The 22,404-nt window shown below is 46.6% G+C and overlaps 1 protein-coding gene and 2 long non-coding RNA genes across 9 annotated transcripts in view; 2 read left to right on the top strand and 1 right to left on the bottom strand.

The window, feature by feature from the left end:
• Positions 1-2,673, top strand: part of NVL (nuclear VCP like) — a 104,550-nt gene extending 101,877 nt beyond the window's left edge. For all 7 annotated transcript variants that reach the window (XR_013395202.1, XM_077938427.1, XM_028825941.2 and 4 more), the window contains one exon: positions 2,375-2,673. Coding sequence is in view for 6 of the 7 variants with exons in the window: in XM_077938427.1 (XP_077794553.1) it covers positions 2,375-2,419 (45 nt within the window). In the remaining variant the exon portion in view is untranslated. The remainder of the gene's footprint in view (positions 1-2,374) is intronic.
• Positions 2,674-5,254: 2,581 nt separating this feature from the next.
• On the bottom strand, positions 5,255-9,597 carry LOC144329667 (uncharacterized). The gene is made up of 3 exons (XR_013395281.1): positions 8,522-9,597; positions 7,490-7,556; positions 5,255-5,287 (listed from the first exon to the last, which is right to left on the bottom strand). It is a non-coding gene; the product is annotated as an uncharacterized LOC144329667 (long non-coding RNA).
• On the top strand, positions 6,810-20,626 carry LOC144329662 (uncharacterized). The gene is made up of 2 exons (XR_013395274.1): positions 6,810-6,862; positions 18,515-20,626. It is a non-coding gene; the product is annotated as an uncharacterized LOC144329662 (long non-coding RNA).
• Positions 20,627-22,404: the final 1,778 nt, after the last annotated feature.

Raw genomic sequence — 22,404 nt, 5'->3', positions numbered from 1 at the left:
ATCAGCCTGGGAAACATGGTGAGACCCTGTCTCTACAAAAAAAATTAAAACTTAGCCAGACATGGTGGCATGCCCCTATAGTCCCAGCTACTTAGGAGGTTGAGGCAGAAGGATTACTTGAGCCCAGGAGGTTGAGGCTACATTGAGCCACGATCACACCATTGTACTCCAGCCTCAGTTACAGAACAAAGCCTTGTCTCAAAAACAAACAAATAAACACAGAAGAAAAACACACTTCAAGTATTTCTTTGGGATAAATACACAGGAGTGGAATTGCCACCCAATATTTAAAATGTTAATTTGCCAGGCATGGTGGCTCACACCTGTAATCCTGGCACTTTGGGAGGCTGATGTGGGCAGATCACGAAGTCAGGAGTTCGAGACCAACCTGGCCAATATAGTGAAATCCCATCTCTACTAAAAATACAAAAATTAGCTGGGTGTGGTGGTGCACACCTGTAGTCCTAGCTACTTGGGAGGCTGAGGCAGAAGAATCACTTGAACCTGGGAGGCAGAGGTTGCAATGAGCCAAGATCGTACCACTGCATGCCAGCCTAGGCGACAGATCAAGACTCAGTCTCAAAAAAAAAAAAAAAAAAATTTAATTTGACCACAGTGAGATTCTACTACACACCTACCACAATGACTAAAATTTAAAAGACTGGCAACACTAAATAGTGGCAAGGATATGAAACAGCTGGAACTTTTTTTTTTTGTTTTTGAGACAAGAGTTTTGCTCTTGTTGCCCAGGCTGGAGTGCAATGGCATGATCGCAACTCACCACAACCTCCGCCTCCTGGGTTCAAGCTATTCTCCTGCCTCAGCCTCCTGAGTAGCTGGGATTACAGGCATGCGCCACCATGCCCGGCTGATTTTTTGTATTTTTAGTAGAGAAAGGGTTTCTTCATGTTGTTCAGGCCGGTCTCCAACTCCCAACCTCAGGTGATTCACCTGCCTCAGCCTCCCAAAGTACTGGGTTACAGGTGTGAGCCACCAAGCCTGGCCTGGAACTCTTACACATTGTTGCTGAAAATGTAGATAAACCACACTGGAAAACATTCTGGCAATTTCTTTTTTTTTTTTTTTTTTTGAGACGGTGTCTCGCTCTGTCGCCCAGGCTGGAGTGCAGTGGTGCGATCTCTGCTCACTGCCAGCTCTGCCTCCCAGGTTCACACCACTCTCCTGCCTCAGCCTCCTGAGTAGCTGGGACTACAGACGCCCGCCACCATGCCTGGCTAATTTTTTTGTATTTTTAGTAGAGACGGGGTTTCACCGTGTTAGCCAGGATGGTCTCAATCTCCTGACCTCATGATCCGCCCATCTCGGCCTCCAAAAGTGCAGGGATTACAGGCCTGAGCCACCGCGCCCGGCCCATTCTGGCAATTTCTTATGAACAGTAATATAGTGTAAGAAGCTTCTACTTTCCCGGCCTGGCACAGTGGCTCATGTTGCAGCACACCAACATTTTACATGTATATATATGTAACAAACCTGCATGTTGTGCACATGTACCCTAGAACTTAAAGTATAAAAAAAAAAAAGAAAAGAAACCCCATCTCTACTAAAATACAAAAACTTTGCCAGGCATGGTGGTGCACACCTGTAGTCCCAGCTACTCAGGAGACTGAGGCAGTGGAATCCCTTGAACCTGGGAGGCAGAGATTGCAGTGAGCCGAGATTGCGCCACTGCACTCCAGCCTGGACAACAGAGACTCTGTCTCAAAGAAAAAGAGAAGCTTCTGCTTTTGCCTCCTTTCCATCTGGATTCAGTGTAGTTTAGAATTGTGCTTTCTTCACTAATTAGATAGACATAAGAATCTTTTGACCTGATATTTTAGGAAAACTTCAGTCAACAATTGTGAGAGTCATGGGAGTCCCCTGTGGAAAGAAGCATGTATAGGACTTAGATTAGGATTTAGATGCAGGAAAGTAAAATGTCACCTCTCTTTAATAGTAAATTAGTCAGCAAGAGCTACTATGACAAAGTACCACAGACTGGGTGGCTTAAAAAATGGAAAATTTATTTTCTCACAGTTCTGGAGAGTATTGGGCAGGGTTGGTTCTTCTGGAGCCTTTGTCCTCACTGACGGCTGTCTCCTCCCAGCGTGTGCACGTGCTCTTCCCTCTGTGCACATGCTCTTCCCTCCTGTGCCCTAATCCCCTCTTTTTGTAAGGACACCAGTCATATTGGATAAGAGTCCACCTGTATGACCTCATTTTAATCCAGTCTCCTCTACCAAGACCCTCTCTCTCCAGTTAGAATCACATTCTGAGGTCCTGCGGTGAGGACTGCAGCATGTGAATTTTGGGGGGCACCATTCAGCCCATAGCAAGCAGTGATGGGCTCTGTATTCTGTGTTCTCCCTCCTTACAGGATCAAATCATGTATGAACGTTTGCAGGAGTCCCTCAGCCGGTGACGTCTCCAGCAGCTGGCTTAGAGGAGCCCATCAAGCTGGCAGAGAATCCCCCACACGCTCTGAAGGACCTGCTTTCAGCTGGACACAGGTGCGGCCTCATGTAAATGCTTTATTTTCAAGTGAATGAGGCCAAGCTGAAGCTGAAGAATCTTCCCATCTGGCCAGCCTTGTGTGAAAATGCCTTCTTCCTCTTTAAGAAAAGGAAAATTTTTAAACTGCTGAAATAAAATGACTGTTACATTTTTCAAATAAAACTTTTACTTTGAACTATTTTGACTATACAGAAAAGGTACACAGAACTCCTTCCCCGCCCTCCGCAACCATCTCCTACATAACCCTTCATCAAAGTCAGGAAATTAATACATGGAAACATCGCTGCCATCTCCATTCAGTCCTTCTCCATTCAAGTTTCTCTAGTTGTCCTGATAATGGCCTTTAAAACAGGTCCCTATCCCCAGGTTGGAGACCGGTACCTATCTGTCTCCTGTTAGGAACCAGGACGTACAGTGGGAGGTTAGTGGTGGGCAAGCGAGCATTACTGCCTTAGCTCCACCTCCTGGTAGATCAGCGGCAGCATTAGACTTTCATAGAAGCCTGAACCCTATTGTGAACTGTGCACTTGAGGGACCTAGGCTGTACGCTCCTTATGGAATCTTATGCCTGATGATCTGAGGTGGAACAGTTTCTTTCTGAAACCACCTCCCCCAGCCCCATCTGAGGGAAAATTATCTTCCATGAAACCAGTGCCTGGTGCCAAAAAGGTTGGGGACCGCTGCTTTAAAAGGAGGCCACTGCAGTTAGTTGCTACGTTCTTTAATCTCTTTTTTTTTTTTTTTTTTTTGAGACAGAGTCTCGCTCTGCTGCCCAGGCTGGAGTGCAGTGGCCGGATCTCAGCTCACTGCAAGCTCCGCCTCCCGGGTTCACGCCATTCTCCTGCCTCAGCCTCCCGAGTAGCTGGGACTACAGGCGCCCGCCACCTCGCCGGGCTAGTTTTCTGTATTTTTTAGTAGAGACGGGGTTTCACGGTATCAGCCAGGATGGTCTCGATCTCCTGACCTCGTGATCCACCCGTCTCGGCCTCCCAAAGTGCTGGGATTACAGGCTTGAGCCACCGCGCCTGGCGAATCTCTTTTAAGTGTGGAACAGTTCTTCAGGTTTGACTTTTGACACTTGTGAAGGTTTCAGGCCAGTTACTTTGTCAAATGCCTTCAGTGAGAATGTGTCTGATGTTTTCCTTGTGATTACACTCAAGTTATGCATCTTTGGCAGATTACAAAGTGACACTGTGCACTCCTCATGTGGCATGCGATTTCAGTTTGTCGTTACTCATGATGTTCACTGTGATCACTTAAGGTAGTTCTACCAGGCTTCTCACACTATAAAGTTACTCCTCACTCTTTTTTTTCACTTTGTAATGTATGTGTATTTTATGGGAAGTTACTTTGAAACTCTATATAGTCCATTCCTCATCAAACTCAAGTATTACTATTTTTTAATATATTATCTTTTATTATCATTATGATATTCAAACTATCCCAGATTTGACTCTCCTTTGCCCTCTATATATGTCTGATGAGTCCCTAGGCAATACTTTGTAAAGGGCTTGATTTTTGCTGTGTTTAATCTCAACTTGTCATTTACGGTGTTGCTCACAATATATCCTGAAGCTATATATAGATGGGTCTGGTTACCTACTTTTCTTTCTTCTTAAATTTTTACTTCACTTCATTCTACAGAAATTTTTAGGCTGCTTTTAAGAATGTGGGCCAGGCACAGTGGCACATGCCTGTAATCCTAGCATTTTCGGGAGGCCTAAGTGGGAGGATCACTTGAGTTCAGGAGTTTGAGACCAGCCTGGGCAACATAGTAAGACCCCCATCTCTACAAAAAAAAAAAAAAATTTTTTTTACAAGGCCAGGCACGGTGGCTTATGCCTGTAATCCCAGCACTAGGCCAAGGCAGGCAGATCGCCTGAGGTCAGAGTTCTTGACCAACCTGGCCAACTTGGTGAAACCCCATCTCTACTAAAAATATGAAATTTAGCCGGGTTTGGTGGCAGGCACCTGTAATCACAGCTACTCAGGAAGCTGAGGCAGGAGAATCGCATGAACCTAGGAGGCAGAGGTTGCAGTGAGCCAAGATGGCACCATTGCACTCTAGCCTGGGCAACAGAGCGAGACTTGGTCTCAAAAAAAAGGAAAAAAAAAAGTTTACAAAAATGTGATGAAAAAATGTTACTAAACGCAAATCAGAGTTGCAAAGGTCAATAAAACACAGTCCTTTTTTTTTTTGAGGCAGAGTCTAGCTCTGTAGCCCGGGCTGGAGTACAGTGGCGCAATCTCAGCTCACTGCAAGCTCTACCTCCCAGGTTCAGGCCATTCTCCTGCCTCAGCGTCCTGAGTAGCTGGGACTACAGGTGCCCACCACCACGCCTGGCTAATTGTTTGTATTTTTAGTAGAGACGGGGTTTCACCATGTTAGCTAATATGGTCTCGATCTCCTGACCACGTGATCTGCCTGCCTTGGCCTCCCAAAGTGCTGGGATTACAGGCCTGAGCCACTGTGCCCGGCTGACACAGTCCTTTTTTTGAGGAGTTTGCAGAAGGATTCAGACATCTCAGCAGAGTATGACCATGCCCAGTGAAAGAGCATGAAGAAGAGGGTACCTTAGGAGACCAGAAGAAGGAGCACCAAAAAAGAAAACAAAGGCAAATCAGGATCACATACTAAAGGTAGGTGATTAAGAATGAAGGGAAGCTGGGTGCGATGGCTTAGGCCTGTAATCCCAACACTTCAGGAGGCCGAGGCAGATGGATCACAAGGTCAAGAAATCAAGACCATCCTGATCAACATGGTGAAACCCCGTCTCTACTAAGAATACGAAAATTAGCTGGGTGTGGTGGCACGCACCTGTAGTCCCAGCTACTCGGGAGGCTGAGGCAGGAGAATTGCTTGAACTGTACTCCACTGTACTCCAGCCTGGTGACAGAGTGAGACTCTGTCTCAAAAAAAAAAAAATGAAGGGAAAATTGGAATATGCACCAGCAGGTCTTAAATTTGAGGAGTAGATTGGACTCTGCTTGACATCCACCCAATCCTGAGAAACACAGGTATATCATAGATGTGGGTTATGAGAAAAAGCAAAAATCTTCTTGACAATTAAATGTTAGGTCTAAGTATCCAACTTGCTGGTAGTTTAGCTTAACCTCGACATAAAATTTAGAGTGCATAAGAGAGCAGACTGGCTGTGTGTTCGTTGGCTTTGCCAGTCAGGTATGGTACAGGTTGAACAGCAGGCAGCTACTGCGACAGCTAGTGTGACAGCGGATGTTGCCAGCACTTCTGCAAATGGAAGGGAAGATCATATTTTTCAGCATGATCTGTGTACTACACACTGCCAAATGTTATCTTCTTTAACACTCCCAACTCGTACTAGGGATCAAAGAGCATTATCCCCATTTCATCAAAAAGAAAAAGGTTCAGAGCTTGTTCAAGGGGACTCGCGGAACAGTCAATTCTGGTCTACGGTGGTCTAACTTTTATTTCTTTTATTGAAAAAGATCCAGTCCTCTGTTCAGAAACTCCCGGAATTATATCCTCTGTTCTAGCACTGTCAAAGATTTAGCCATTTCATTAAACACTTTGTACTGAGCATTACTGACATAATGGTGAACAAACTCAGAACTTAATGCCCAGTGTGGTGTGTGTGGCAGAGAGCTTATCGCCCCATAATGTCCATTCTTTCCTTCTACCTTTTAGTAAGAAGGGCTCTTGCTGCCAGGAAAGTGACTAACGAAACATCTGGCTAGTATAATATAAACAGAAGTGATGGGAACAGCTTCTGGTTACATCCTTATAAGGAAGTGACTTGGGTTGCATTAACCCATCATTAACTCAGGGCAGCCTACATTAAACTCACACACCTTCTCCCAGAAGTGAAGACCCTGGCTCTGTCCTTGAAAAGTCATAATTTGTTTAAAAAAGAAGGTGCTGCCTGTCATTTTAACTCCATGCTGCCCTTCCCGGGGCTAGAGAGTGATGAGCTGATGATGAACCTGTTTTGGCCTTGTAAATGGAGACAACATCCTAGGGAATGACAAAGTAATAAAACACAAGGAACCAGGATCGTGGGCAATCCTTGTGACAGTTTCCTCACCCCTCAGATGGTCGATTTGCCTGACTTGTGTGTGTGATCTTTACGTTGCTTAAGCCATTTATATTTTGGTCTCTGTGAAAGGAGCCAAATATCCAAATTAATACAGCATTCAGACAGGTAAAGAGACAGTCACAAAACAGTGTGACAAGGGTTGAAAAGGGATAAGAATAGTCACCAAGCGAAGAGCACAGGGCAGGAGCAGCTAGTCCATAATTGGAATTGGAAAGTTCTCCCAAGAATGCAATGTGTCAGCGGAATCCTGAAGGCCAAGAAGCCGAAGGAAGGAGGTAAATGACCTGAGCAGAGAACAAAGGCCTTGACGAGGGAGGGGCTGGTGTCAGTGGGAAGAAGCAGGTGGCCTCTCACGTTTGTATGTAGGTTATTGCTGAAAACATGCTCAAGTAGTAGTTACAGGAGGATCTTATTTCCAAAAGCTAAAAATGTAAAATGCCTTATTACCCTAAAAAGTATAAGTAGATATGATTTAGGTAAAAGTATAGTACCCTATACTTTTTTTCTGTCACTATTCAAGATCTCACTGTTTGAACTCAGGAACTGAATAGATTTGGATACATTTTTTTGATAAATCCCTCACTATTTGAAATTGAACTACTCACATTCCAAAGCTGAGAAGCCAAATAGATTTGGGTGAGATGGTATTGCTTATGATTCAGACTCTAGCCTTATCGCTTTTGCTTTGGATCATGAGACTTACGCTTGTCACTATTATCAACATTCGTTTTTCATTTTCTTTTCTTTTCTTTTTTTTTTGTGAGACAGAGTCTTACTCTGTTGCCCAGGCTGGAGTACAGTGGTGCGATCTTGGCTCACTGCAACCTCTGCCTCCGAGGTTCAAGGGATTCTACTGCCTCAGCCTCCCGAGTAGCTAGGATTGCAGCCACGTGCTACCACACCCGGCTAATTTTTGTATTTTTACTAGAGACGAGGTTTCACCATGTTGACCAGGCAAATCTTGAACTCCTGGACTTAAGTGATTCCCCGACCTCAGCCTCCCAAAGTGCTGGGATTACAGGTGGGAGCCACTGTGCCCGGCCAACGGTAAGGGTTCTGTCAGTCAGTGTCTCTGTAGCACCCAGTCCAGATTCTGGCACACAGAAAGCATTGAATCAAAGTGAAGTGATTGAACTGTTCCTCAACAACATATTTGTCCAAATTAGACTGCTGGGACACAGCTCCTCCAGGTAAGAATTTTTAATGTTTGCTCACCAGGTAATAGAAGTTTGACTTTGTCGTATGAGCCAGACACAGTGGCTCACTCCTGTAATCCCAACACTTTGGGAGGCCGAGGCAGGCAGATCACCTGAGGTCAGGAGTTCGAGTCTAGCCAGGCCAACATGGTGAATCCCCATCCCTACTACAAATACAAAAATTAGCCAGGCATGTTGGTGTGCACCTGTAATCCCAGCTACTCAGGAGGCTGAGGCAGGAGGATCGCTTGAACCTAGGAGGCAGAGGCTGCAGTGAGCTGAGATCGTGCCATTGCACTCCAGCCTGGGCAATAAGAGCGAAACTCCATCTCAAAAAGGAAAAAGAAGTTTGACTTTGTCATATGAAGAATGATGAAGAGCTGGGTGCAGTGGCTCACGCCTGTAATCCCAACACTTTGGGAGCCAAGGCGGGTGGATCACCTGAGCTCAGGAATTCCAGACTAGCCTGGGCAACATGATGAAAAACCCTGTTTGTACAGAAAATGCAAAACTTAGCTGGGTGTGGTTGTGACTGCCTGTAGTCCCAGCTACTTGGGAGGCTGAGGTGGGAGGATCACTTGAGCACAGAAGGTTGAGGCTGCAGTGAGCCATATTTGTGCCACTGCACTCCAGCCTGGGTGACAAAGCAAGGCCCCAAAAATAAAAACGATAAAGAGACGTGTTGGCCGGGCGCAATGGCTGGCCAAGTGCAGTGGCTCACACCTGAAATCCCAGCACTTTGGGAGGCTGAGGTGGGTGGATCACAAGATCAGGAGTTTGAGACCAGCCTGACCAACATGGTGAAACCTCGTCTCTACTAAAAATACAGAAATTAGCCAGGTGTGGTGGTGTGCATCTGTAATCCCAGCTACTTGGGAGGCTGAGGCAGGAGAATTGCTTGAACCTGGGAGGCGGAGGTTGCAGTGAACTGAGATGGTGCCACTGCACTCCAGGCTGGGCAACAGAGCAAGACTCCGTCTCAAAAAAAAGAGAGATGTGAATAGCTAAACATTCCACTCCTACATACATATAAATGAATATGCATACATATGTTCACCAAAATAGCAGCATAATTCATAATAGATCAAAACTAGAAACAATCCAAATGTTCATCAGCAGTAGAACAGATAAATGTGGTGTTTTCACACACTAGAATGCAGTATGACCCAGCAGTGACAAACTGGCTGCAACAACATGGGTGACTCTCATAGATGTTGATTGAAAGAAGCCAGTTCTTGTGTGATTCTACTGATTAATATATATAAAGTTCAAAGACAAAGCCAATTGATTCCATTAGTAGGCTGATACTTAGCGAGAGGTGGTGGCTGGAAGGAAGCATGAATAAGGGCTGCCCCTGGTGTGCCAGCCATGCCCTCCTTGATCCAGGTGATGCTTATGTGGTCGTGTTTCCTTTGTGAAGATCCATCATGTTATGTGCTTATCTGGGCTCTTTTCTGCAAGTTTGTTTACTTGTGTTAAAAAGTTAACAAACTTAGCCAAGCTTGGTGGCACATGCCTGTAATCCCAGCACTTTGGGAGGACGAGGCAGGAGGATCGCTTGAGCTCAGGAGTTGGAGACCAGCCTGGGCAACATGGCGAGACCCTGTCTCTGCTAAAAATACAAAAATCAGCCAGGTGTGGTGACGTATGCCTGTAACCCCAGCTATTAGGGAGGCTGAGGCAGGAGAATCACTTGAACTGGGGAGGTGGAGGTTGCTGTGAGCCAAGATCATGCCACTGCACTCCAACCTGGGCAACAGAGCAAGACTCTGTCTCAAAAAAAAAAAAAAAAAAAAAAAAAAAAAAAAAAGTTAACAAACTTAAGGTAAAAATTTGTATATACAGCCAGGCCCGGTGACTCACACCTGTAATCCCAGCACTCTGGGAGGCTAAGGCGGGTGGATCACGAGGTCAGGAGATCAAGACTATCCTAGCTAACATGGTGAAACCCCGTCTCCACTAAAAATACAAAAAATTAGCCGGGCGTGGTGGCAAGTGCCTGTAGTCCCAGCTACTCAAGAGGCTGAGGCAGGAGAATGGCATGAACCCGGGAGGCGGAGGTTGCAGTGAGCCAAGATCCTGCCACTGCACTCCAACCTGGGCGACAGAGCAAGAGTCTGCCTCAAAAAACACATTTGTATATACATAATTCATGATTCTTCATCTGATTCTGAAGAAGTACTATAAATACATATTCTGAAAATTAAAAAAAATAGGGATATCAATGTTGAATATGTGGGCTGCTTAAAAGTAAAGAACCACATATAGTTTAGTATGCCTGGTGGATAAGTTAGCCACCCTTTCCTCCCTCTTTTTACCCTAAAACACCAGATACTTTGTTCATGCTGTTCTGTCTGTTTATGGTGAGAAACTGAGGTTGGAAAAAACAGAAGCTGAATTTATTGATTAACCCTCCACAAATGCCATTCTCTTTCTGGAAGAACTCCATTTGTGCACATAAGCTTCAAATATGTATGCAGCCAGCAAGGTTATCTGGATGAATGCCGCCTTCCGGGATTTTCCTTAGAAAGTATGTTGACACTGTGCAATCTGGTCCCACTACCACGTAAGCCTTACCCTTGAGCAGAGGAAAGAGAGACTCAGCAAAAGTGTTCCAAAGAACGCTTTCTTAGATGCAGAAGTAAAAAGTCCACATTATGTTGCAGCCATTCTGTCTTCCAAGGCCAAAGTCTCCAGATGGGAAAACTGCGGGGAAATTCCTGAGCTGCCCTTCCATCTCTGTCCTCATCGCTGCTCTTCCCGCCTTGTTCCTCAGCACCCAAGCAAGAAATCTGACATCAGCTTCAGTTCTTCTGGTTCAGTCATTTATGATTTAGAAATGTTTCGGAAATCCATCCCCTTTGTTCTCATAGACACTGACCTAATTTCAGGCTGTCGTCACCTTTCATAACTATTACTATAGCTTCCTAGTTAATCTCCTGTTCAAATCTCTTATACACTGAAACCAGAGCTGCCTTTCCAAAATGCAAATTAATCCAGCCTAGCCAACATGGCGAAACCCCATCTCTACTAAAAATGCAAAAAATTAGCTGGGCATGTTGGTGCACGCCTGAATCCCAGCTACTTGGGAGGCTGAGGCACACGAATCACTTGAACCTGAGAGGCAGAGGTTGCAGTGAGCTGAGATTGTGCCATTGCACTCCAGCATCTGTCTCAAAAAAATAAAATAAATCCTGTCACTTCTCTAAGGAACATTCTTCAGGGGCATGAATTCATTAGTCTAATTACACACGGACTTTGTAATCTGACATCAACCCACCTTTGGTACCTGTCCCTCCTCTTTCCATGATTGGATTGATTGCCATTCCATTCCAGTGCTATGTTCTCTCACACCTCTGAGTTTGTGGTCATGATGTTCCCCCTTCCCAGAATGCCTCCTCCCTGCCGCCCACAGGGACTGCTTTGGGATTTCAATACCATTTCCTGAGCAGCGTTGCCTCCTCGCTCTGCTTTCGGCTCAGACTGCCTTCTGTGCTGACCTGGACTGACCAGCACTGATACTAGATCTGCTATTTAAGTGCTAGGTTAAAATTGACAATAGCATGTCCTCTCCTCATTTTGGCATGTATAGCACTTGACACACAATAAGAACCAAGTTACTTTTTTTTTTTTTTTTTTTGGAGATGGAGTTGCTCTGTCACCCAGGCTGGAGTGCAGTGGTGCGATCTCGGCTCACTGCAACCTTCGCCTGCCAGGTTCAAGCAATTCTAATGCCTCGTTCTCCTGAGTAGCTGGGACTACAGGCTTGCACTGCTACGCCCGGCTAATTTTTGTATTTTTAGTAGAGACAGCGTTTCACCATGTTGACCAGGATGGTCTTGAATTCCTGACCTCAGGGGATCTACTTGCCTCGGCCTGCAAAAGTGCTGGGATTACAGGCGTGAGGCACTGTGCCTGGCCAGCAAGTGACTTTTTATAATAATTGAACAACTGAATCACTTTATTCTATGACACAAAGCACAGTTAATAGTGAAGAGATCTGACGTCATTTCCACCAAACTGAGACTTCATGGCTGGCTGAAGACAAGCCGTAAGGCTTTGGAGGTGGGGCTTCCTCTGGCATTTAGTTACTGCTGGTCAGAAGCCGTTTTAGCAATACTTGTTTCGTCTCATGCTGGGGAGCCCAGGAGCCCTGAATATGGTCAAGGCATTCAAAAGAAACTTTCTAAGACCCTGGCCTACAGGAGCATTCTCTAAAACAGCTTCAAAGAAGAGATTATAGATAATTTATTACAACCAAAATTCTAATTACCTTCTTTTGTAGAGACAGGAAAATCTGCTTCCCCTTCTGGCTGATTGTGAGCCTGGTACGCAGACAATGGGTCTTCTTTTCAGATTCCAGGAAGTTTCGCTCTCTTCAACTTTCCTAAAATTAATGTTGCAGAAAGATAAATGAGTTTCACAGTAACCGAGGACTTTAGAAGTGGAGACAGTGGGTGAGGGAACTAGCATAGTCCAGGGAGCTATAGAAATGCTGTTTCACGGTGTGTAAGGAAATCAATTTTTCAAATTAAAAAGCCATATATTAGAAAAGGGGATCAGGGCCAGGCGCCATGGCTCAGCCTGTAATTCCAGCACTTTGGAAGGCCAAGGTGGGAAGATCCCTTGAGGCCAGGAATTCAAGACTAGCTTGGGCAACATAGCAAGACCCCATCTCTAAAAAAAAGAAAAAAAGAGGCCAGGTGCGGTGGCTCACACCTGTAATTCCAGCACTTTGGGAGGCTGAGGCAGGCGGATCACCTGAGGTCAGGAGTTAGAGACCAGCCTGACCAACATGGTGAAACCCATCTCTACTAAAAATACAAAAATTAGCTGGGTGTGGTGGCATGCGCCTGTAATCCCAACTACTCAGGAGGCTGAGGCAGGAGAATCACTTGAACCCAGGAGGCGGAGGTTGCAGTGAGCTGAGGTCGTGCCACTGCACTCCAGCCTGGGCAACAGAGCGAGACTCTGCCTCAAAAAAAAAAAAATACATACATACATAAAATAAAATTTAAATTTAAATTTATAAAATTTAAATTTTACTTTTAAAAATTTAAAAGGGCCGGGCGCGGTGGCTCACGCCTGTAATCCCAGCACTTTGGGAGGCCGAGGCGGGCGGATCACAAGGTCAGGAGATCGAGACCACGGTGAAACCCCGTCTCTAATAAAAATACAAAAAATTAGCCGGGCGCGGTTGTGGGCGCCTGTAGTCCCAGCTACTCGGGAGGCTGAGGCAGGAGAATGGCGTGAACCCGGGAGGCGGAGCTTGCAGTGAGCCGAGATCACGCCACTGCACTCCAGCCTGGGCGACAGAGCGAGACTCCGTCTCAAAAAAAAAAAAAAAAAAAAATTTAAAAGAAAAAGAAAAAGAATTAGCCAGTATGGTGGTGTCCCAGCTACTTGGGAGGCTGAGGCAAGAGGATTGCTTGAGCCCAGGAGATCAAGGTTGTAGTGAGCTGTGATCGTGCCACTGTTCTCCAACCTGTGTGACAGAGCGAGGCCCTGTTTCTAAAAAAATTAAAATAGGAGGTGGAGAAAAATAAAGAAAAGGAGATGAAAAGCTAATTAATTCAACAACACTTTTTGAAGACCTACCTCATGTCTGATTTGGCCAGGTGCAGTGGATCATGCCTCTAATCCCAGCACTTTAGGAGGCCAAAACAGGAGGATCACTTGAGTCAGGAGTTTGAGACCAGCCTGAAGAACATAGTGAAACCCACATCTGTACACAAAATAAAATTAACTGGGCATCGTGGCATGTGCCATTAGTCCCAGCTGCTCAGGAGGCTGAGGTGGAAGGATTGCTTGAGCCTGGCAGGTTCAGGTTGCAGTAACCCAAGATCCCATCACTGCACTCAGGCCTGGGCAACAAGCAAGACACTTTCTTTTTTTGTTTGTTTTGTATTTTTTTGAGATGAATCTCACCCTGTCACCCAGGCAGTGGCGTGATCTCGGCTCACTGCAAACTCTGCCTCCCGGTTTCAGGCAATTCTTCTGCCTCAGCTTCCTGAGTAGCTGGGATTACAGGCACGTGCCACCACACCCAGCTAATTTTTTATATTTTTGGTAAAGATGGGGTTTCACCATGTTGACCAGGCTGGTCTCAGACTCCTGACCTCAAGTGATCCGCCTGCCTTGGCCTCCCAAAGTACTGAGATTACGGGCATGAGCCACCACACCTGGCCACAGAGCAAGACACTTTCTCAAAAAAAAATTGCTTTATTTTTCTCAGCCCACTAAGAACTTGAACATTGAAGTAACAATCTCAATGAAAGATTCTTAAATTCTTTATTGCCAGCCTCAGTTTAGTCTACTCTAGATTCATTTGTGAAGAATGAAATTATTTGTATCCACTTTAATTTGGCACCTTACATGGCACGGGTTTGGAGATTCTGTGCTTTAGCAGCCAAAATGTCACAGGCCTTGTTATTAATAGTTCCTGGTGGCATGGGATAGAGGAAAAAGACAGGTGGACTTGGAAACATTAGCTTGGCCGGGCACTGTGACTCACATCTGTAATCCCAGCACTTTGGGAGGCCAAGGCAGGCAGATCACTTGAGTACATGTGTTTGAGACCAGCCTGGGTAACATGGCAGAACCCTATCTCTACAAAAAATACAAAAAATTAGCCAGGTGTGATGGCCTGTGCCTGTAATACCAGCTACTCGGGAGGCTGAGGCAGGAGGATTACTTGAGCCCAGGAAGCAGAGGTTGCAATGACCCAAGATCGTGCCACTGCACTCCAGTCTGGGCAACACAGTAAGACTCTGTCTTGAAAATAAATAAATAGGCCAGGTGAGGTGGCTCATGCCTGTAATCCCAGCACTTTGGGAGGCCGAGGTGGGTGGATCACCTGAGGTCAGGAGTTCGAGACTAGCCTGGCCAACATGGTGAAACCCCGTCTCTACTAAAAATACAAAAATTAGCCAGGCATGGTGGTGCATGCCTGTAATCCCAGCTACTCAGGAGGCAGAGGCAGAATTGCTTGAACCCAGCAGGCAGAGGTTGCAGTGAGCTGAAGTCGTGCCATTGCACTCCAGCCTGGGCAACAAGAGTGAAACTCTGTCTCAAAAATAAATAAATAAATAAATAAATAAATAAATAAGTGGCCGGGCGCAGTGGCTCATGCCTGTAATCCCAGTACTTTGGGAGGCCGAGGCGGGTGGATCACCAGGTTAGGAGTTCGAGACCAGCCTGGCCAACATGGTGAAACTCTGTCTCTACTGAAAATATAAAAATTAGCCAGGCACGGTGGCGGGCGCCTGTACTCCCAGCTACTCAGGAGGCTGAGGCGGGAGAATCGCTTGAACCTGGGAGGCAGAGATTTCAGTGAGCCAAGATCGCGCCACTGCACTCCAGTCTGGGCAACAGAACGAGACTCTGTCTCAAAAATAAATAAATAAATAAGTGATTTTTAAATGGATAGGACGGAAGTGAAGAAATACCCATCCTCTTGTCTAGTCTGGGGAGTAACACACTTAAGAAAATGGACAGATGTTTAACTCTAGAGACATTAAAGAGCACTAACATCTCTCCTTAGGCATATAATTAGAAGCCAGTGCTTGCGGCCGGGCGCGGTGGCTCAAGCCTGTAATCCCAGCACTTTGGGAGGCCGAGACGGGTGGATCACAAGGTCAGGAGATCGAGACCATCCTGGCTAACACGGTGAAACCCCGTCTCTACTAAAAACACAAAAAATTAGCCGGGCGAGGTGGCGGCGCCTGTGGTCCCAGCTACTCGGGAGGCTGAGGCAGGAGAATGGCGGGAACCCGGGAGGCGGAGCTTGCAGTGAGCTGAGATCTGGCCACTGCACTCCAGCCTGGGCGACAGAGCGAGACTCCGTCTCAAAAAAAAAGAAAAAAAAAAAAAAAAAAGAAGCCAGTGCTTGCGTTGTAGTTTTTAAGTCCTATTGAATACTAGATAACAATGGATATTTCTTTTTCAAGACTACCTGTCAGGAGATCTGAGGTTACCCTTTGATTTGTTGTTGTTGTTGTTGTTGTTGTTTTGAGACGGACTCTCACTTTGTTGCCCAGACTGGAGTGCAGCGACGTGATCTCGACTTACTGCAACCTCTGCCTCCCAGGTTCAAGCGATTCTTCTGCCTCAGCCTCCCGAGTAACTGGGAGTACAAGTGTGCGCCACCACAGCCAGCTAATTTTTATATTTTTAGTAGAGATGGGGTTTCACCAGGGTGGCCAGGCTGGTCTCAAACTCCTGACCCGTGATCCGCCTGCCTCAGCCTCCCAAAGGTGCTGGGATTACAGATGTGAGCCACCACACCTGGCCTGTGTTTTTTTTTTTTTTTTTGAGACAGGGCCTCACCCTGTCACCCAGGTCGGAGTGCAATGGTGTGATATCTCAGCTCACTGCAGCGTTGACCTTCCCAGGCTCAGGTGATCCTCCCACCTCAGCCTCCCAAATAGCTGGGACCATGGGTGTGCACCACCATGCCCAGCTAATTTTTGTGTTTTTAGTAGCAACAGGGTTTCCTTGTGTTGCCCAGGCTGGCCTCGAACTCCTAAGCTCAAGCAATCCACCCACCTCAGCCTCCCAAGGTGCTGGGATTACAGGCATGAGCCACTGCTTCTGGCCTACTCTTGGATTTTATGTTGCAAAATATTACCTACGGCCGGGCACGGTGGTTCACGCCTGTAATCCCAGCACTTTGGGAGGCCAAGGCAGGCGGATCAGGAGGTCAGGAGATCCAGAGCATCCTGGCCAACATGGTGAAACCCAGGCTGTATTAAAAATACAAAAATTAGCAGGACGTGGTGGCGTATGCCTGTAATCCTAGCTACTCCGGAGGCTGAGGCAGGAGAATCACTTGAACGGGGGAGTCAGAGGTTGTAGTGAGCCGGGATCGTGCCACTGCACTCCAGCCTGGTGACAGAGAGAGATTCCATCTCAAAAAAAAAAAAAAAATTACCTACGTTAGCCACACATGGTGGCGCTTGCCTGTAATCTAAGCTACTCTGTGGCTGAGACACGAGAACCACTTGAGCCCGGGAGGCAGAGGTTGCGGTGAGCCGAGATTGCACCTCTGCACTCCAGCCTGGGTGACAGAGCGAGACTCTTTTTTTTTTTTTTTTTTTGAGATGAAGTCTCGCTCAGTTGCCCAGGCTGGAGGCCCCAGCGCAATCTTGGCTCACTGCAAACCCTGCCTCCCAGGTTCACGCCATTCTTCTGCCTCAGCCTCCCAAGTAGCTGGGACTACAGGTGCCTGCCAACACACCCGGCTAATTTTTTTGTATTTTTTTTTTAGTAGAGACGGTGTTTCACCGTGTTAGCCAGGATGGTCTGGATATCCTGACCTCGTGATCCGCCTGCTTCGGCCTCCCAAAGTGCTGGGATTACAGGTGTAAGCCACCACGCCTGGCCTGAGACTCTAAAAAATAAAAAAATTACCTACAGTTTCTTATCAGAATTACTGAATCATAACGCTACAAAAGTCCTTAGAGTCATCTGTGAGTGTTTCTCAGCTTGATGATGCAATAATAACTAAGAGTTTTCAAAAATATGTTACCTGGGCCTCCCTACAGACCAGTTGTATCAGAGTCTCCAGGTGGGACCTGGGCGGCTGCAGCTAGTTAAATCTCTCCAGGTGATTCCTATGTTCCATGAGAGCAGAACCCCTGACATCCAACCTCCAGTTTAAAGAAGAGGAACTAATCCAGGGCCCAGATAATGACTGTCCAGGAGCATGCACTAGTGGCTCCCGGGGTGGGGCCCACGTCCCCTGCCCCCAGGTCAGCACGCTTTGACTAAGACCACAAAGTCTCACCCAGATTCCAGATAGGAGAGAATGGTGACTTGGTTCCATTTCAGAGTGCTTTTGCTTTGGTTTACTCCCAGCAGCAAATGGGCCGGGCTGGGGATGGAAGCCAAACACATAGGGTGTGTCTCCTGATACCTCTCTTAAATCTCAGGGAGACACAGTCAGGACTGCAATATCTTATCAGTGCCTGGATGGGGTGGGGACTGCCAGGTAGGGGAGGAGAGATGTGGACTCGCTGCCTCCTGTATCCCCAGCCTCCTCAGCACCTAGAAACAACTTACGCTGCCTTTAAGGCTCAAATGCTGCTGCCAGGGAGCTGTGGGGCCCAGGCCTTGAATTTTTGGTGCACCAGTGCTTGACAGGCTCCCCTTATCTCTGCTTGCACCGCTGGGCCTAGGGGTTTTTCTATTGTTTTTCTAAAGGCATTCCAAGGCAAGGACAATGCTAATTTAAGTTCCTCCAGGCTCCATTTGTTTTTGTGTGTGTTGTTGTTGTTGTTTTTTTTTTTTTTTTTTTTTTTTGAGACGGAGTCTTGCTCTGTCGCCGAGACTGGAGTGCAGTGGCCGGATCTCGGCTCACTGCAAGCTCCGCCTTCCGGGTTTACGCCATTCTCCTGCCTCAGCCTCCCGAGTAGCTGGGACTACAGGCACCCGCCACCTCGCCCGGCTAGTTTTTTGTATTTTTTACTAGAGACGGGGTTTCACCGGGTTAGCTAGGATGGTCTCGATCTCCTGACCTCGTGATCCGCCCGTCTCGGCCTCCCAAAGTGCTGGGATTACAGGCTTGAGCCACCGCGCCCGGCCTGTTTTTGTGTTTTTTTAATTACAGCGGGGTCTCACTATGTTGACCAGGCTGGAATGCAGTGGCTGGAATGCTGTGCACTACAACAGGCTCAATTCTCTCTCTCTCTCTCTCTCTTTCTCTCTTTTTTTTTTTTTTTTTTTTGTCAGAGATGGGATCAGCCAAGAACAGACTCAATTCTTGACCCTCCTAGTTTTCTGAGACTGCATCCACTTTGATAGTTTCTACTGAGTCCAAATTAGAACATCCCAGCTGGTCGACTGTCTCCCAGGAAGCCCTCGGAGAGGAGCGGTGCATAGGGGGGCACCTGGACACCCCTCCCCCCGCCCCGAGTAGTGTCAGGCAGCCTTGTCTATTTACATCCTTTCACCCTTTCTCGGGAAGCTATCAGACGATGTGCTCCCCCAGATGAAGAAGTAGTCCCAGGAAAAAGGAGACATGGGATACAGGGATCCTGAACCCAGGGGAGGACAAGGGAGTTCCTGGGAGGACAGCTGTGCTCCCGCCTAGCAATAGCGAGCAGCCGGTCCAGACTGCAGCTATGACTCAGAAGACAGACTTGCGGAGGGTTGTGATCACAGAGTAACGATGGTCCTTGTACATGAAGATAAAAATGCTCAGGTGTGCCCAGGTTAAAGAAGATGAAAGGCCCCGCTTCCCAGAGCGCCCGGGGGCACTGATGATCTCTTCCAGGTCTGTTTCCACCCACTGCAGCCGTGGTGAATCTAGAGGCAGAAAATCCAGAGCAGCCCATGCCCTTTGCCCATGTTTCTGCTGGTCAGCCAGCACCTCACTGACACTACGCCCTGTGACACAACCCCAGAGGGACTCTGGAGAACTCGAGGGGACGTGGAAGCCAGCCTCTGCCCGGAAGCTCCACTCAGGTCATCTTCAGGGAGCTTGCAAGCCGTGGGAGCATCGTTGCCCTCCTCTTACAAAGCTAGGTCTGTGCTTACTGCTCAGTTTTTTTCCAACTCAACAATGTTTTTGAGAGATTCACAGAGAGATAAAAACAATTAAGAATAAATGCCAGGGGGTTTTTATTAACAATTAAGAACAAATGCCAGACACAAAGGTCTGGATATTGGTTACCTCTGGAGAGGAAAGGGGACGGAATGGCAGAGTGCTCAGGGGTCTCTGGAGGTGCTTGTGTCTCCAGTGTAGTCACATGAGGTTCACTTTATTCTTTGCACATACATTTTTTTTTTTTCTGAGACGTAGTCTCACTCTGTCACCCAGGCTGGAGTGCAGTGGCGCAATCTCAGCTCACTGCAACCTCCACCTCCCATGTTCAGGCAATTCTCCTGCCTCAGTCTCCTGAGTAGCTGGGACTACAGACATGTGCCACCACGTCCAGCTAATTTTTGTATTTTTAGTACAGACGGGGTTTCACCATATTGGCCAGGCTGGTCTCGAACTCCTGACCTCAGGTGATCCGCCTGCCTCAGCCTCCCAAAGTGCTGGGATTACAGGTGTGAGCCACTGTGCCCGGCCTGTATATACACATTCTAAACCCCGTTATCTATAAAATATTTTGAAATAAGCACTTTTAATGAATTAAGGATTGTTTTGGAAAAGAAAGAAAAAAACTTTTTTTTTTGTGAGACGGAGTCTCGCTCTGTCGCCCAGGCTGAAATGCAGTGGCGCGATCTCAGCTCACTGCAAGCTCCGCCTCCTGGGTTCACACCATTCTCCTGCCTCAGCCTCCCGTGTAGCTAGGACTACAGGCGCCTGCCACCACGCCCAGCTAATTTTTTTGTTTTGTTTTGTTTTTTTTGTTTTGTATTTTTAGTAGAGCCGGTTTCACCGTGTTAGCTAGGATGATCTCGATCTCCTGACCTCATGATCTGCCCGTCTTGGCCTCCCAAAGTGCTGGGATTACAGGCATGAGCCACTGGACCCAGCCAAGAAAAAAACTTTCTACTGAAATAATTGGCTGAGATAGAAGTAATTATGTCTTAAATGATCTAGATAATTTTATGACTGACTGAAGCCTTAGCATCAGAAGCAAGGTCTGTACATTTCCTGCCAACCTTGACTCACTGAGCAAATGAATTTACCTTCAACAGTATGTACAGTCCAGACGTGCATTTGTGCCTGTCTCATTCTCAATATGAAATATGTTTTGAGAATTATTTGAGGTAAAAACAACAAATGATCTCTTTTGTCCACATACTTTTCACCATTCCTTCCTTGGCAGCCAAGTCAAATCAGCTGGCTCTTTGGTGACTTGGCACATTAAAATTAAAATTTGCTCCAGTGGACCTCACAGTGCTTTTTTTTTTTTTTTTTTTTTTTTTTTTTTTTACCAGCACAGTAGCTGGAGAAGGGTATTTTGAAGTCAGGAGGTAATGCTGATTGGCCTGGGCAAGGAACACTGTGTGATTAAGCAGCGAAGGGGATAAGGGACAAATTCCAGGAACCCTGCTTATCTCTGCTGGAATTACTGTACTGCAGGTCTCAAATCCTGAAGGATCCTGTATTTGTTTTCACCTGGAACCTGGACCACATTCAGGTGGCAGATTAAAATTAAGCCAAATTCATTTCAGGCCATCCTAATGAATTTTTAATTAGCATCAGTGCATAGTGTAGGAATTTGCAGTTCATAGTCCACTTGTAAGTTGAAATTAGAAACTGCAAGGACAGTAATATAAGTGGGAGGAGAGATTACATTAATCCCTTCAACAAATATTTGTTGGCTGGCAGCTGTGCTAGTGGGTAATAATAACACAGCGAAGAGCCAAACCAAAGTTCCTCCCCTATAGGCCTTTCTTTCCAGTGGGAAGAGGGTAGAGGGTACAGTCAATAAATCCAAATATATATATTTATGTGTACACACACACACATATATATATAAAACAAGTGGTATGTGCTGTGAAGAAAAAGTAGGGTAAGGCTCTGGAGAGGGCCAAGGGTGTGCGTGAGTGGGATGGTTATTGTATAGAGATTGGCCAAGAAAGGCCTCTGGTAAGATGATCTCTGAAGGAAGTGGGATTAAGTGGTCCAGCTTTTGGAAAGACAATTGTGCTGGGCAGAGGGAAGAGCAGGGGCTACGTCTCTGCATTCCACGGTTACAAATAGAGGGTAACATTCGCCGTCCACCCCTCAATGCCTCTTTACTGTGACCTTTAGGAGATGCAGAACTTCAGTGTCCATCAGTCAGAGGCAATGCCCCTGACCCACACGCCTCTAGTTGAGAGATAGACAGAGTTGGAATTACAGGACCACAGACCTGACCTGGAACAAGACTTGCAAGTATGTCAGGGAGCTGCACCCTAACCTAGCAAGAGACTGGCCAGGTACCATTTTCTGTATGGTTATGATGAAGCAGCTGGTACAAATGTTAGGGGACAGTTGCACATGGTGTGGGAAAAGCCCAGCACTTGGCCTCTGGTCTGGCTTTTCTACCTTTGGAACTTTTACTGTTGTCTGTGGGTCCTGGGGTCTGTGATTGGACAAATGAAGGTAGGTAAACTGGGAAGGACAGGACAAGGAACACAATAAGATCTGCTTTGGCCAGGCATGGGTGGCTCAAGCCTGTAATCCCAGCACTCATAATTACTTACAAAAGCATTCATTCATAACTTACAAAAGCGTTCATAATGGTGGCCTTTGAGAGCTGGGATTATGGACAAATTTTATACCTTTTTGCTACCTTTATGTGAATTTCTACAAATTACTTTTTTTTTCCTTTTTGAGACAGAGTCTAGCTCTGTCGACCAGGCTGGAGTACGGGGCACAATCTCAGTTCACTGAACCCTCCCGGGTTCAAGCAATCCTCCTGCCTCAGCCTCCCGAGTAACCGGGACAACAGGCATGCTCTACCACACCCGGCTAGTTTTTGTATTTTTAGTAGAGATGGGGTTTCGCTATGTTGGCCAGGCTCGTCTCGAACTCCTGACTGCAAGTGATCCACCTGCCTCAGCCTCCCAAAGTGCTGCGATAACAGGTATGAGCCACTGGACCTGGCCTACAAATTACTTTAGCAACAGAGAAAGAAAGTGAGCAAAGTTATGCACAAGTGTATTAACAAATTGCT

The sequence above is a fragment of the Macaca mulatta genome, chromosome 1 (assembly GCF_049350105.2).
Source record: "Macaca mulatta isolate MMU2019108-1 chromosome 1, T2T-MMU8v2.0, whole genome shotgun sequence".
NCBI classification, from domain to species: Eukaryota; Metazoa; Chordata; class Mammalia; order Primates; family Cercopithecidae; genus Macaca; species Macaca mulatta.
This window is presented reverse-complemented; position numbering and strand designations above follow the sequence as displayed.